This window comes from Carassius gibelio, chromosome B5 (assembly GCF_023724105.1).
Source record: "Carassius gibelio isolate Cgi1373 ecotype wild population from Czech Republic chromosome B5, carGib1.2-hapl.c, whole genome shotgun sequence".
In the NCBI taxonomy this organism is placed as follows: domain Eukaryota; kingdom Metazoa; phylum Chordata; class Actinopteri; order Cypriniformes; family Cyprinidae; genus Carassius; species Carassius gibelio.
Window position 1 is genome coordinate 11124895 of NC_068400.1, and position 13558 is coordinate 11138452.

Below are 13558 nucleotides of genomic sequence, written 5' to 3' on the forward strand. Positions count from 1 at the left end.
CTTGACCATCACAATCTCTCTAAATCAGCACCGACGATGATCAGATGAACATCTAGAAAACAGCACCTTGATGTTCCTCCATGTCAGCGTCCAGCTGTCGCATCTCTTCAGTGAGATGGCTAATCTTCTCACGTACCTCGGAGAGCCTACAGAAAACAGGATCTTAATTAGGGGTTTCTTTATGTAGAGAACATAAGATGCACAAATATGATAAACTGATACAAAAATGGCAAACACCACATGGGCATTTTCAGTGCAATAATGTGCATCTGCTAATCAACTGTGAGTGAACAAACACACATTCATATGTTTCAGAAACACATACTGTCGCTCCATGCTGGCTATTTCCTGGTTGTTTTCTTTCACCTGAAATCATGAAGTAACATCACTTGAAATATTTCAATGCAAATATAGAAATAAATCATATCCACCTTATTTTTCCCGTAAGAGGCCGTTTGTCAGTTTAATGTGTCTGGCTTCCTGCTACTGTTAGCTGTACAAAACACCTCCTTTAGCGGCTTGATATGTTTTTCCATATTATTTTAATATATTATCCTAATTACGATCACACTGGTTTGTAGTGAACACCGTACAGCAGTTAATGAACCAGAAGTCTCACACATTGACAGAAAACGGCTTACATCCGTGTTGGAAAATAAGGTGGATAGAGACCTGTTTAAAGAGGTGTTCTCGATCCTCTTGTGGAGAACCCATGGTCCTGTCTTCAGCCAGCAGGGCGTCTCTACGGTTCTGCAGCTCCAGCAGCTTCTCGTGCAGCACGACTGCTTCCTGTTTGGCCTGAGAGTGAACCAGATCCTGCAAACACAAGACACAAGAGTCTGAATGTTTGTAGCAGCGCAGGTTTCTAATGTGACACACAGTGCACAAATCAGGCAGCTCTCCACAACTGAACTCATTTTAGACGACCGCCATAAACGGATTTGACAATAATCTCTGAATGTAGGTTTACTGTCACTCTGTCAAAGTTCATGTGAAGCAGCTGTGTGTTGTAAACTATCACAAACATGTCTGCTGAGTGCATGAACAAAGTGGCATCAAACACACTAACATAGTAGTGCAGTGTTTCCTTACAGCCAAACATAGTCCTGATTCATCACAAGTTTACTAGTGTGTGTGTGTGTGTGTGTGTGTGCGTGTGAGAGAGAGTGTGTGTGTGTGTGCGTGTGAGAGAGTGTGTGTGTGTGTGCGTGAGTGTGTGTGTGTGCGTGTGTGTCTGTGTGTCTGTGTCTCTGTGTGTGTGAGTGTGTGTGCGTGAGTGTGTGTGTGTGTGTGCGTGCGTGTGTGTCTGAGTGTGTGTGCGTGAGTGTGTGTGTGTGCGTGTGCGTGCGTGTGTGTCTGTGTGTATGTGTGTGTCTGTGTCTCTGTGTGTGTGTGTGTGTGTGCGTGTGTGTCTGTCTGTGTCTGTGTGTGTGTGAGTGTGTCTCTGTGTGTGTGTGTGTGTGTCTGTGTCTCTGTGTGTGTGTGTGTGTGCGTGTGTGTCTGTCTGTGTCTGTGTGTGTGTGTGTGTGCGTGTGTGTCTGTCTGTGTCTGTGTGTGTGTGTGTGTGCGTGTGTGTGTGTCTGTCTGTGTCTGTGTGTGTGTGTGAGTGTGTCTCTGTGTGTGTGTGTGTGTGTGTATCATATCAGGACACAACTCTGTATAATGTCATGGGTATGACACAGGTATTACAAGGAGAGGGTGACTTATGAGGACATAACCCATGTCCCCATTTTTCAAAACACTTATAAATCATACAGAATGAGTTTTTTTGAGAAAGTAAAAATGCACAAAGTTTCCTGTGAGGGTTAGGGTTAGGTGTAGGGTTGGTGAAGGGACATAGAATATACAGTTTGTACAGAATAAAAACCATTACACCTATGGGATGAACACACTTTACACAAAAACAAACGTGTGTGTGTGTGCGTGTGTGTGTGTGTGTGTGTGTGCGTGTGTGTGTGTGTGTGTGTGTGTCTCCACTCACTGCCTCAAACGTCTCCTTCCTACTCATCAGAGTGTCCAGTTCCTCTTGAAGTGAGTCCAGCTCCTGATGCAGATGAGAGACGACGGAGGATGAGGCAAACCTCACAAATCATTCACAGACTTCCATTTGAGGCTTAAAATTAGTAGTGAAGCTGTTCCCTGAAGAAAGCTTGACTGAGTATGGGTTATCATACTTGGCTGAATGTCACGTCACTTTAATTTCATTAGCTCTGTACCCTGCATAATGATAATAAAGTTGAATCTAATCTAAATGTCTATTTGTTTAGTGCTCCTGTGGTCAGTCTGAGACACCGTAGATAGTCTTTAGTGTGGTATCACTGGCTGGAATGAGACAAACCTGCATTAGATCTTCATTTGTGGCTTTCAACTCCGTGTACTTGGTCTGTTTATCAGCGGACATCTTCTGAATGATGTTTAGGGCAGCCTGCTTCTCTTGGACTATATCACCCTCCACAGATCTGATCATGTCCTCTTTCCTGACAAATAAAGACAAAGTTGTTAGTATAGACCATAATCATCGATCCTCACAACACTGAATCTGTCTGCAGCTTTCATCAGATCCTCCTCGACTCACAGGGACCACACTCCTCTGGATGTACAGGTGTATTCTTCAGAAGAGGAGCAGTGTTTGCAGGGGTTTCTTTCACACCTAACTTGAGTGGTTCAGCTCATATATGTGAACAAACCAAGTGATCTCAGACCCTCTAAAGGACAGAAAGTACTGTATGGTTTGTTTGTGGTTCAGTTTCACTGCTGGAGTCTGAGCTCTTATGGAGCTGTGGTGTGATCAAGAAAGGGTTTAAGATCCCTTCAGTGCTCAAGGGGGCCAAACGAAGAAACAGGATCTCTTTTGAGTCCTTTATACAGTTTACACCACAAGGACTGAGGTCCCTTTAAGTGAACTGGGTTTGGATCTTTTCAAACAAACTTGTGACTTTTCCTGGTGCACACAACATCACTGTTTATCCAGGCACATGATGTTTCCTAACACTTGTGCTGGTAGCTCCATGAATCTTGACTTGGAATAAAAAATCTCCAATGATTCCCTTTCAATGAAAGTTGATCATCTTACAGTTTCTCCCCAGTCCCCCCAGCACAGACAGGAAGATCAGAGTAAGTTCACACATCTGTGTTACGACTTCAAGACAATCACCTCTTGTTACACAACTCCTTGTCCAGGTCTCTGTCCTGAACACACTGGAGAGATATAAAGCACACTTCACATCTCTTACACCTCACAAAAACTATAACACTAACCACAATAGACAACTTTAATGTCAGTAATCATTACAATTACAGTTCCATGGCAACTTTTCAAAATTAATTTAGATAATTATTTCCGTTTATTAAAAAGCTCTAGAATATATCAGCCTATAAAAAGAGCCTAAAGATTATTTAAATGACTGTATTAAGAAACTTTGAGACTGTACCAAAGTTCACTTTGTGAATTAGACAGACATATATCTACACTGTATTTAAGGTATACATTCGTATCAGTTGGGAATGAAACCCTTGACCTTGGATTAGCTATCAGCGTGCTTCAGATACAGGAACAGCACAATTTAACTCATAGTTCACGATCTTAAGTCAGAGACTGTAGTCAATCTTTAGCCAGTCTTTTTCTTACAGAGAGCAAAGGTTTGTCTCTGTCTGAGCTGGACACACACTGTTACACAGCACTCAAGGGTAAGTGACTCTTACATTCAAATCTATAAAGATTTATTATTATTTTTTTGTATTTTAACCCTAAGAAAAGTTAGGGGAAAAGAAAATGAAAAGAAAAGAAAATGCAAAGATCCTAAATGCTATCCTAACACTTTGACTTTAGATGGATTAGAAATATAATCACAGCCAGTTGAAACAAACTCATGACATTATAAAAACCTGGAATAATGCAATATAATGGTCACCACAGGCTTTTCTTTACTTCAAGAGGCTGTTTAAACTTCATTTCCATGTATGGTTTAGCATAACCTGTAACAAAACGAAAACAAATATACATTTTGAACTGAACAAACCATAAAACAAATGGAGACTGCGTGTCAATCAAGACAGATGGGCGGAGCTTTACAGCAGAAGACAATGTTGGCGGTTGGGGGGGGGGGGGGGGTGACCCAGTCTCAGATGGGGCGCACAGGACGCTGTAAATATCCAACAGGACTGTGAGTGGTGCACAGGCAGGTACAGGAACAGACAAAGACAAAGGATTTTGGAGAATTTGAGGAGAAAAACAGAGCCACAATTATCACTAGAGAGTCTTTTAAATCCAGGAATTGGCCCAACATTAGCATTATGACAGATCCTGAAAAACACGTTCATATCAAAGATATGGTAATTCAATAAATTGTAACTATATTGGACAACGTACTTAAATGACCAAGTCTCTGTTAGAGACCTTAAGGATGGCTCACATGAGAGCAAGCACAAAGTGTATGACACTGATTCTGCAATGAGGTCTGTGTTTATAAGATGAGAACGTAACAAGCATCTGTCCTTAATGCGACTGAACAATAATGCATCACAGCAAGAACACAGGCCTCGCTCCGCTAGAGAACACTGGCTGACTGTGTCTCATGCAGCGAGAGAAGACCAAGAGTATCTTTGTGGCTGATGGCAGATAACATACAACAGCAACAAACACACGCAGAGAGACACGGGACAGCAGCATGCTGATAGGAGACGCACTCTTCTGCACAAAGATCCTCTTTGTGTGCTGCTCATGAAGAGGGTTTTTACTTTCTCAAGAACCTTCTCTGCTCTTATGACTACAGCTCACAACAAGATCTGTGTTTCCTCTCATGGACAGGACGCTGTTTGTTTGGTTGATGCACTTCTGTTATCACAGGTAACAGAGATCATGTCCGGGAGACAGATGTGTGTGGTGTGGGTCGCAGCGCTTCTGATGAGCTCAGGTGTGATCGCACAGCAGGTGAGTGTCTTTCACACACAGTTACACCGACAATATTCTGTATCAAACAGATATTCATGTCTTAGTCTCTGTCTAACAAGTCACAGCTAAATCATAGACTGGAGAGTTACAAGTTGATGTAAACTACAGTGAAAAGGGAACCTGCAGTCTCCTGTCCTCTTTCATCAAGCATTACACTCCGATGTCAAACAAACATTCACCATTTGTGTTCAGGTGGACATGAGCAACACATCCCTGACAGAGATTCCTGAAGACACACCTACAAACATCACCAGATGGATCCTGAGCAACAACTCACTTGTGATGTCTGCCGCGGATATAAACACCTTACAGAAACATCTCAGGATTACCATGCTAGACCTTTCTTATAACCACATACAGACGCTGTCTCCTGGAGCCTTTGACAGTCTCACAAACCTTGAGATTCTTAAACTGAGGGGAAATAGACTGCAAACCCTTGACAAAGACATCTTTAAAGGAGTGAGAAATCTGAAGAGTTTGGATCTGAAGGAGAACCCATGGATGTGCTCCTGCTCGCTCACGAGCCTCGTCAAAGAGCTGAACGACTCCGGCGTATTAATAGGTGAGAACGAGTCCTTTAGTTGGTTTTATCTTCAGATATGGTGCATATGCCTTTGCCTATTTAATGTTTGTTTTTATTTGATTTATTAATCTGCAAACTCACCTGATGGTCTTGCAGGGAAAGAAGTCATTTGTTACAGTCCTCAGAAAACAGCTGTGCTTGACGGAAACACTTCCTGCTCAATTCAAGCCACAACCATCAAAACCTCTGTGGAGACATCTACAGCTACCACATTGAACCCCCGATCAACCCCAACACCAGCGGCACCCATCGAGCCCAGCAACAGCCGAGGTAAACACCTGCAGTAACACACCTGCCGTCTCTAAAACACTGAGACTTGTGCTGAGCTCAAACAGTGCAGCTCTGATGACATAAAGCAGACAGTCTGCTGTGGATCCTCTTAGTGGACACAGGATAAATAACTGCGTAACCAATGAGAAAAACCCTTTTCACAAACCCTGTTGAATACACAGCTGATGTGAGTGTCGTCTACAGAGCTTGTGTTTCTCCTCAGGGCTGACGGCGAGGGATGGAGAGACACACACAGGAAGTCACAGCTGGAAGTTCCTGCTCGGCGTCGTGGCTCTCACCCTCAGCACTTCCATCCTCATCGTCTGTGCGGTCAAATCTCCCTCGTGGTACAAGCTTCTGTTTAATTACCGGCACCAGAGGCTCCGTGAGGACGTGGAGCACAGCGTCTTCAACACCGGACGCTTTTCTAACTTCAGTCTGGACACCGAGCAGACGGACACGAGCGTTCAGGAGCTGGACGAGGACCTGGACACTGGACTGAGCTTGCAGCCATTTCAGGAGGATGATGATGGCTTTATAGAGGACGGCTACATTGAGCCGGGAAACTACAGAGAACACGCGGATGCGGACGAGTCATGAGAGAGATCTGAGCAGGAGGAGGACAGACGGGTGCAAGAGTGAAGCTACGAGGATCTGTTTATTCCAGAGTAGAGGTGCAATACGACAGAGTCATTAAAATATGAAAATCAAAGATCACTGAACTGCAACTGCATGAATCTAAGCATGTTAAAAAGTTGTGTGCAAATGCTGTCACTGCACATTATCACAACGTAATGCAAATGTTTTTTATGCATGCAATACTTTGTCCCTAATATCCTTAAAAATTCCAGGATGTTAATTGATTGTATTTAGTTTCTCTGCGACATGTAAAATCATTTAAAAAGAAGCTCTGGCACGATTGAGCTGAAAAGCAGTCGTACTCGTATGGAGATGGAGAAACTGCTGCCCTCTTGTGCACAAACTCTGACCAACCTTTACTTGTGAGGAAACGACAGCACTTACTCTCTTCTCTCGGTGAATATCACGTCCATACTCTGAGCTTCTCTGTCATTCTGCGCTTTCAGCTAATGAGACAAACACACAATAAACTGATTAGGAACATGAGAAGAGCAAAGAGGAAGATGCTGCTGTGTAAATGATGTCGTCTCACCATGATGATGTCATTCATCACTTCATCCATCTCAGTGTTTGTGTTCAGCTTGTCAACCAGCTGTAATTAAAGGATCAGATCATTTAAATAATTATATTATGCATCACAGAATCTAACACCTGGATTTAAAATAAAGAGACTTGCAGCACTGATTTAGATTAGTGTACCATGTTGTAATCCGCCAGTTTCCCCTGAAGATCTCTGATTTCTCCAGCTAGAACTTCTGCTCTGTTCACAGAAAACAGTTTCAAAACATCACATTAATAACTGCATCGTGATGTCATCAACGCTAGACCACTGAACAGAGGACCGAAACAAAGGAAATCCATCAAATATAATCAAAATATATCAAAATAAAAGGTAAAACACATTTAAATATACTATAGTATACTGTAGTTTAAAGACATTATGTAACATTAATAATATTAATATTAATTATAATATTACAGAAGATTTATATTTCAAATAAACAACATTCTTCAAACTCTCTGTCCTGAAAAAGGAAACTCTATCAAGGCTTCCAAACATTTTCAATGTTGATACTGATCATAATAAAAAAATATTGCTTGTAAAATATATTAAAACAGATAACCGTTATTTTAAATTGTAACAATAGTGTTTTTGATTATCTGCTATATAAAGATGATTTGACATTATGCATCGGACTGTTTTGTTGATTTTTGATTCTGGTGGACTAAAATCACCTTTTTTCATAAGAAAGATAGACTGAATTCTCCTGATTGAACGTGTCAATGTCCTTCTGTAGTTTGCTGGACTCCATGGTCAGCTCATTTATTTTACTCCTGAAGCAAACAAAGACATTTCATCAGTCTGTCTTATCTGAGATATACTGAAGAGTCGTAATATCTTCACCACTGTTTACCGTAATAACCCAAGGTAATAGGACTTATCCAGAATTTGTCTCTGTGGTCCTTTAGGAGAGAAAATAGAGCGGTCAGTGTGCAAATCTCACATCACTTTAATGTTCGTTAGAGAAAGGAAAGTTGGTTCACCCTTCATGCCTGTCTTCATCCCGCTGAGACCCTGCTGAGTCACCGGCCGATCAGCCACTTTAATCTGAGCCGATAAAACACCCGGAGAAACCACGGGTCCAGCTCTGCTACCGGGACGAGCCGAGCCCGGCACCATCTGTGACACACACACACACACACACACAGTGAGAGAGACACACACAGACACACACACACAGACACACACACACACAGACAGAGACACACACACACACAGAGAGAGAGAGAGAGAGAGAGAGACACACACACACACACACACACACACACACACACACACACACACACACACAGTGAGAGAGACACACACAGACAGACACACACACACACACACACACACAGACACACACACACACACACACACACACACAGACACACACACACACACACACACAGAGAGAGAGAGAGAGAGAGACACACACACACACACAGTAGCCATATTTCCACTGTGGGGTCAGTGTGAGTCAGGGATTAAAGCGGGTCGGTGGGGCTCATAGTCTCGGGTCAGTAGCACCGAGGACAGAATATCGCAGGGTTTCCACAGTCAGGGCCTGAAGCTCCGCTGCGCTTCACTAAAACACACCCTTTACACACCTCTCAGAACAACGTCACGCAACCCCAGCATTTCAGCAACAAAGAGAAGTTATCAGAAAACTAAGAAATAAATCACTGGAACTAGCGCGATCACACAGGAACATGATAAAAGCGGCCGTGTGTTTGTATGCTTTGTTAAATATTCATAATCAAAAGCATTGATGTTTTACTATAGAATAAGTGATACATTGATCATAATGAATTCATTTATCGGGACTCAAAATTAAATCACACAGAAATACATTTATTTGTATTTTATTTATTTATTTTAAACGCTTATAAAAATAGCCTTCTTATTCGCTTGTTAAGTCTGACGTCACGTAGCTTCCGTGTCCAAACGCTCCATCAGTTACCACGAGAAAACAACAAAAGGTGCTAATATAAACTCACAATGTGATACAATACTAGCGAAAAAGTTATAATCTTAACCTTTAACTCCATAACGAAGTCCCAGATAGCCAGACAATGAAAATATAAATATAAAAAAAATATATAAAAATTATTTGTGTTTGGGACGCTGTGAGCACGGAGACTGTAGTGTATATCGTAAGTTTGAAAGCGTTTAGCTTAAATGATTAATATGAATAAACAGTGCTCATAAACGGCTGCTGGGGAAGTATTCTCAAGTGAAGCGAGTTGAGGCTTGGACCCGGAAACAGCGCTTCTTACGTCATCACTTAACAACCGAATTCAGTCGAGTCTGTTTCTGTTTATTTGTAGCAGTAGCCTAAACGTCACATTCAGAATGAATGATCATCTCTCCAGCTCCCGAAAAAAACAAAAAAACATTATTATATTTTTATGATAAAAACGTGGAGCTAAACTCTCGAAACAAGTCTTATGACAGATAATATAAGTTACTAAATGAATACACGATTGTGATAGAGAAAAAAAAGAAGCTGATGTCTGATTTCTTCAAGCGGTCATATTTACTATGTTTACTGTGGTAATGTTATAAATATTTCTGCCTTGTATGATTATAATCCAAATCAGATCAAATTATTTCAAACACACGCTGCCGACTGAAAGTGAGTTTTGAGCTTAACTCATTTTAAAGTCTTTAATGCTGGTGTTAAAGCTGTTATGTTTCTGAAATGATCTCCAGCGCTGAGCTCTCCAGTCTCAGAGAAACCCCTCCTCTAGCCCCAGCTGGCCCGCTTTGGCCCAAGGTTTTCGTCAGGCCAAAAAACCCTGGCCATTGGCCCCAAGGAAGCCCCGGCGAGGCACGATCAGTGAACACACGACTGGCCCTGGCAGACACTGGGACGCCCGGGTTAAGCTCGACAGTGGACACACGGCTCCTGATGATTCTGTGTGACACAGACAGAGAGTGTGACTGTAGTGATCTCTCACCGCGGTGCTGACTCTGACGGGGGTCAGCGGGGGTCGGAGGGCTGTAGGGGGTCGTCCAGAGCCCGGTCCAAATGATCCACGGCTCACGGGTCTCTGGCTGGCCATTGTGTTCTAATGAAAATATAAAAACACCGGACATTAGAATATATCAACCAGATTAAACCAGAGTATAAAACAGCACAGTAGAACAGATTACAGAGAGTTTGTCCTCAGTGTAAAAGATGTTCCTCAGCATCATACTTCCTCAGTACACCAGACTTCCCACTCGGGAAAACAGCAATGAAACATTACTGATCTATTTCTATCTCAATATTTTTACATACACGTGTACTGTGTATTAATTAAATCCAAATAAAGTTATGAAATACTAGATATTCTGTTGCTTAAATAATGTACTAATAAGCAGTTTAGAGACAGCAGCTACACAACATGACAAAGTAGCTTTCTACATTTTTACCACCTCCTTTATAACCTCCTTTATAATACAAAACATCTGTAATGAGATCAAATACATGATTATTAAACTAAATTAGCAGTGGCAGTACCATGAGATAATGACAGGTCACTGTAAAAGAGAACTGGTTCTTAACTGACAGACCTGAATTAATAAAGGTTATAATCTTAGCATCAGACAGCAATATTATATTACCATGGTATAAATCATGGTGTGTTTGCCAACAGTCTGATGTTTCGATATTGAGGCTGTTTAATGAATGTGGAAGTCGAATATTATATCAATGTTTGAGATTCAAAGATTAAATAAACACTGAGTTACTGAACCCGTATTTTGTCTTTCTGGATGTACAGAGAAAGCACAGAAATAAATAAACAAGTAAATAAATAAGTAAATAAACAATAAATAAAACATGAGGTATAAAATACGGCATCGTGCAAACAAATGTTTAATGTTCGGGCCTTTCAGCTACTAACTAAAATATATAACTTTAAACATAAAGCATTGAAGAAAACAAGCGAAAAAACACGCAGATTATCATATTTTACAGGTTAACAAATTAGCAACAAGGCTGTGTTTCTTTGTTCTCGTTCTCCAGCAGAAAATCTGTTCCTCTACCGAACTGTAAGTTATTTAATAAGTGATCGCTCACCTTGTAAATCTAGTTTGATTGCACTCGAGTAGCTTAGCTCCTTTCACAGCAAACAAGACGCTCGTCTCTGAGTCGCGTAGCAACCGAGAAAGTCATCGCGAGATTTCGTGCGAGAACAGCGCAGCATTGCCATGAACGTCTAGCAGTGACGCAGTGACGCACAGCGCAAACTTCTTTTTCTTCTTCCTATTTTTGGCGGTTGGCAACTAACTTTAATAGTGCATTACCGCCACCTGCTGGACTGGGGTGTGGTACTGGCTTCTAACCTTTCCAAATAAAAAAAAAAAAAAAAAAAAAAAAACACATCCTCCTCCTCCTTGCTTCTGTTCATATTTCTGCCCTTTGCCACTTTATTCTGGATATTATAGAACTGTCTTCCAGTCTGCCCATTGTCCCATAATGTTTGCCATTTGCCCTTAACAATGTTTTTAACTATACTCTTAATTTCTGCTTTGCTATAAATAACCTCAATATCTACATTGGAATTTCCAGCTGCTTTCTTAGCACATTTGTCTGCCAACTCGTTTCAGCAGCGCATTTACTGAAAAGTTTTATTTAATACATTTAATCATGGTGCGATTTGCCGGGGGAGGGGGGGGGGGGGTGCGTGGGATTTACCCCTTTCTGGTCAATGTATCCCTGCCTCTGCTTAATTATTTTTATCCCCGGTAGGGATAAATGTATCCCCCCTCAAAGTGATCAGTGCTACAACACTAGTGGCGAGACTGATCACAAAATTTGATTGAAGTCAATTTTATTTTAAATAAAATAAAATAAAATTTTAAATTTTAAAATGTGCTACTTTGGCTGGCTCATCCTCTCCGTATTCACTACTCCTCAGACTTGCTCAATGTCAATCTCAATGTTTTTGGAAAAAATATAACATACAACATGTTATCAAGAAACAAAAAAGTTAAAAAAAGAAACAGAAAAAGATGGAAATACAAATTACAACAAACAAAACAATTGCCAGGGGGAGGAAAGTATTATACACGCATATATAACATCAAATAAACAAATTGTAAAATTTACAAATTTTCAAAGTTCTTACAGCTTTTTTGTTCACAGAGTCTCTGATACTGTCAATATAAATACACATTTCAGTTAACAAAACCATAAAATTGGGATTTATATTGCTAAATTTACATTTATGAATGTGAAATTTGGTCAACAGAATAAGTAAATTAATTAAATAAAAGCACTGTTCTTTTTCATGAGGATAGTCAGTTAAACCAAAAATTATATTTTTCCATAAGAGTGAAAAATGTTTTAAACACTGAAAATTCTCCCTAATAAACTTTTGGACCTTGCCCCATAGTGTAACTGAATATGCACAGTTCCAAAATAAGTGCAATGCAGTTTCCTCATATTCATTACAAAAAGTACAATTTACATAATTTTTTGTAAGTAATGACTTGCTGGATAAAATCTGTGAATAAGTTTATAAGAAACTGCTTTAATCTTATTTCTAAGATGATATTTTTGTGGTAATAACCACACTTTCCTCCAGCAAATACAATTTCCATTTAATGAGGAGGCCCAGCGAGACAAGATATAAGGCACAGTAAAAATGTCTTTTTGGAAAAGAGTACGAATAGCTCTATTATTACTCTTGAGGTATGATGAAAAACAAATTTTACCAACATAAGATTTAGTAACATCAAAAGATACTGAAACGGGAGAATGGTCTTTATCAATACCTCTAAATAGCATTTGTGTACCAGTGTAATGCCACGCCAGCAAAGGGAGCCCTCTCCTGAGTACTGACTGTGTTCCGCTCCCTCTGCTTCACCTGTACTTCCTGTTTGTTGGATATTTAAGCATGGCCGCAACCTCTATCACGTTGCGAAGTATCGCCAGCCTGTCTGCCTCACCGAGCGTTTTTCCCATTGCCATAGTTTGCCTTATTGTGTATGATCTTTGCCTGGTTTCCTCGTTACTGCCTTTGGATTTGCCCACTGTCTTGTTGTTTGGATTGGACTGCCAATCTGTGTATGATTCTCTGCCTTCTACGATTACGACTCTCTGCCTACTGTTTGGATTTGTCTGCTGTGGATATTATTAAACTGCACATGGATTCTAACGCCGCCTCCGTGTCATTACAACCAGAAGGGATTGAACCAAAAACCATTGCAAAAATCTCTTTGAGTGACTGGTATTTTATAATAAGAAAGGAATTCATCATAAGAAAAGAGTGTTCCTTCTTTATTATATAACTGACTAATCAATTTAATATCGTTGTCAAACCAGTTCTTTAAAAAAGAGATTTGTGTTTATAAAGAATGTTTCTGTCATTCCAGATGAAACAGCGATGCGGAGAAAAATTGTGCTTATATATTAAGGACCAAGATCAATCAATCAATCAATCACCTTTATTTATATAGTGCTTTAAACAAAATACATTGCGTCAAAGCACTGAACAACATTCATTTGGAAAACAGTGTCTCAATAATGCAAAATGATAGTTAAAGGCAGTTCATCATTGAATTCAGTTATGTCATC

The 13558-nt window shown here is 40.5% G+C and overlaps 2 protein-coding genes across 2 annotated transcripts in view; one reads left to right on the forward strand and one right to left on the reverse strand.

The window, feature by feature from the left end:
- Positions 1-11200, reverse strand: part of ift74 (intraflagellar transport 74) — a 19221-nt gene extending 8021 nt beyond the window's left edge. The window contains exons 1-13 of the mRNA XM_052555817.1: positions 11057-11200; positions 9951-10061; positions 7989-8124; positions 7859-7907; positions 7680-7778; positions 7143-7203; positions 6976-7035; positions 6828-6889; positions 2339-2477; positions 1982-2044; positions 673-816; positions 326-366; positions 67-146 (exon numbers count right to left, since the gene is read on the reverse strand). Coding sequence (XP_052411777.1) covers positions 67-146; positions 326-366; positions 673-816; positions 1982-2044; positions 2339-2477; positions 6828-6889; positions 6976-7035; positions 7143-7203; positions 7680-7778; positions 7859-7907; positions 7989-8124; positions 9951-10055 — 1039 coding nt within the window. The 5' untranslated portion in view covers positions 10056-10061; positions 11057-11200. The remainder of the gene's footprint in view (positions 1-66; positions 147-325; positions 367-672; positions 817-1981; positions 2045-2338; positions 2478-6827; positions 6890-6975; positions 7036-7142; positions 7204-7679; positions 7779-7858; positions 7908-7988; positions 8125-9950; positions 10062-11056) is intronic.
- On the forward strand, positions 3592-7631 carry LOC127957332 (leucine-rich repeat-containing protein 19-like). Its single transcript, XM_052555827.1, has 5 exons — positions 3592-3687; positions 4847-4930; positions 5144-5513; positions 5631-5804; positions 6028-7631. The coding sequence occupies exons 2-5, from the start codon at positions 4859-4861 to the stop codon at positions 6402-6404; spliced, it is 993 nt and encodes a 330-aa protein (XP_052411787.1). The 5' UTR covers positions 3592-3687; positions 4847-4858; the 3' UTR covers positions 6405-7631.
- Positions 11201-13558: the final 2358 nt, after the last annotated feature.

What these genes read in the sequence shown, in the direction of transcription:
- LOC127957332 (XM_052555827.1), top strand. Translation starts at nt 4,859, where the DNA reads ATGTCCGGGAGACAGATGTGTGTGGTGTGGGTCGCAGCGCTTCTGATG. An exon ending in CAGGTGTGATCGCACAGCAG is followed by an intron (nt 4,931 to 5,143) that starts GTGAGTGTCTTT and finishes ATTTGTGTTCAG; the next exon opens with GTGGACATGAGCAACACATC. An exon ending in CGAGCCCAGCAACAGCCGAG is followed by an intron (nt 5,805 to 6,027) that starts GTAAACACCTGC and finishes GTTTCTCCTCAG; the next exon opens with GGCTGACGGCGAGGGATGGA.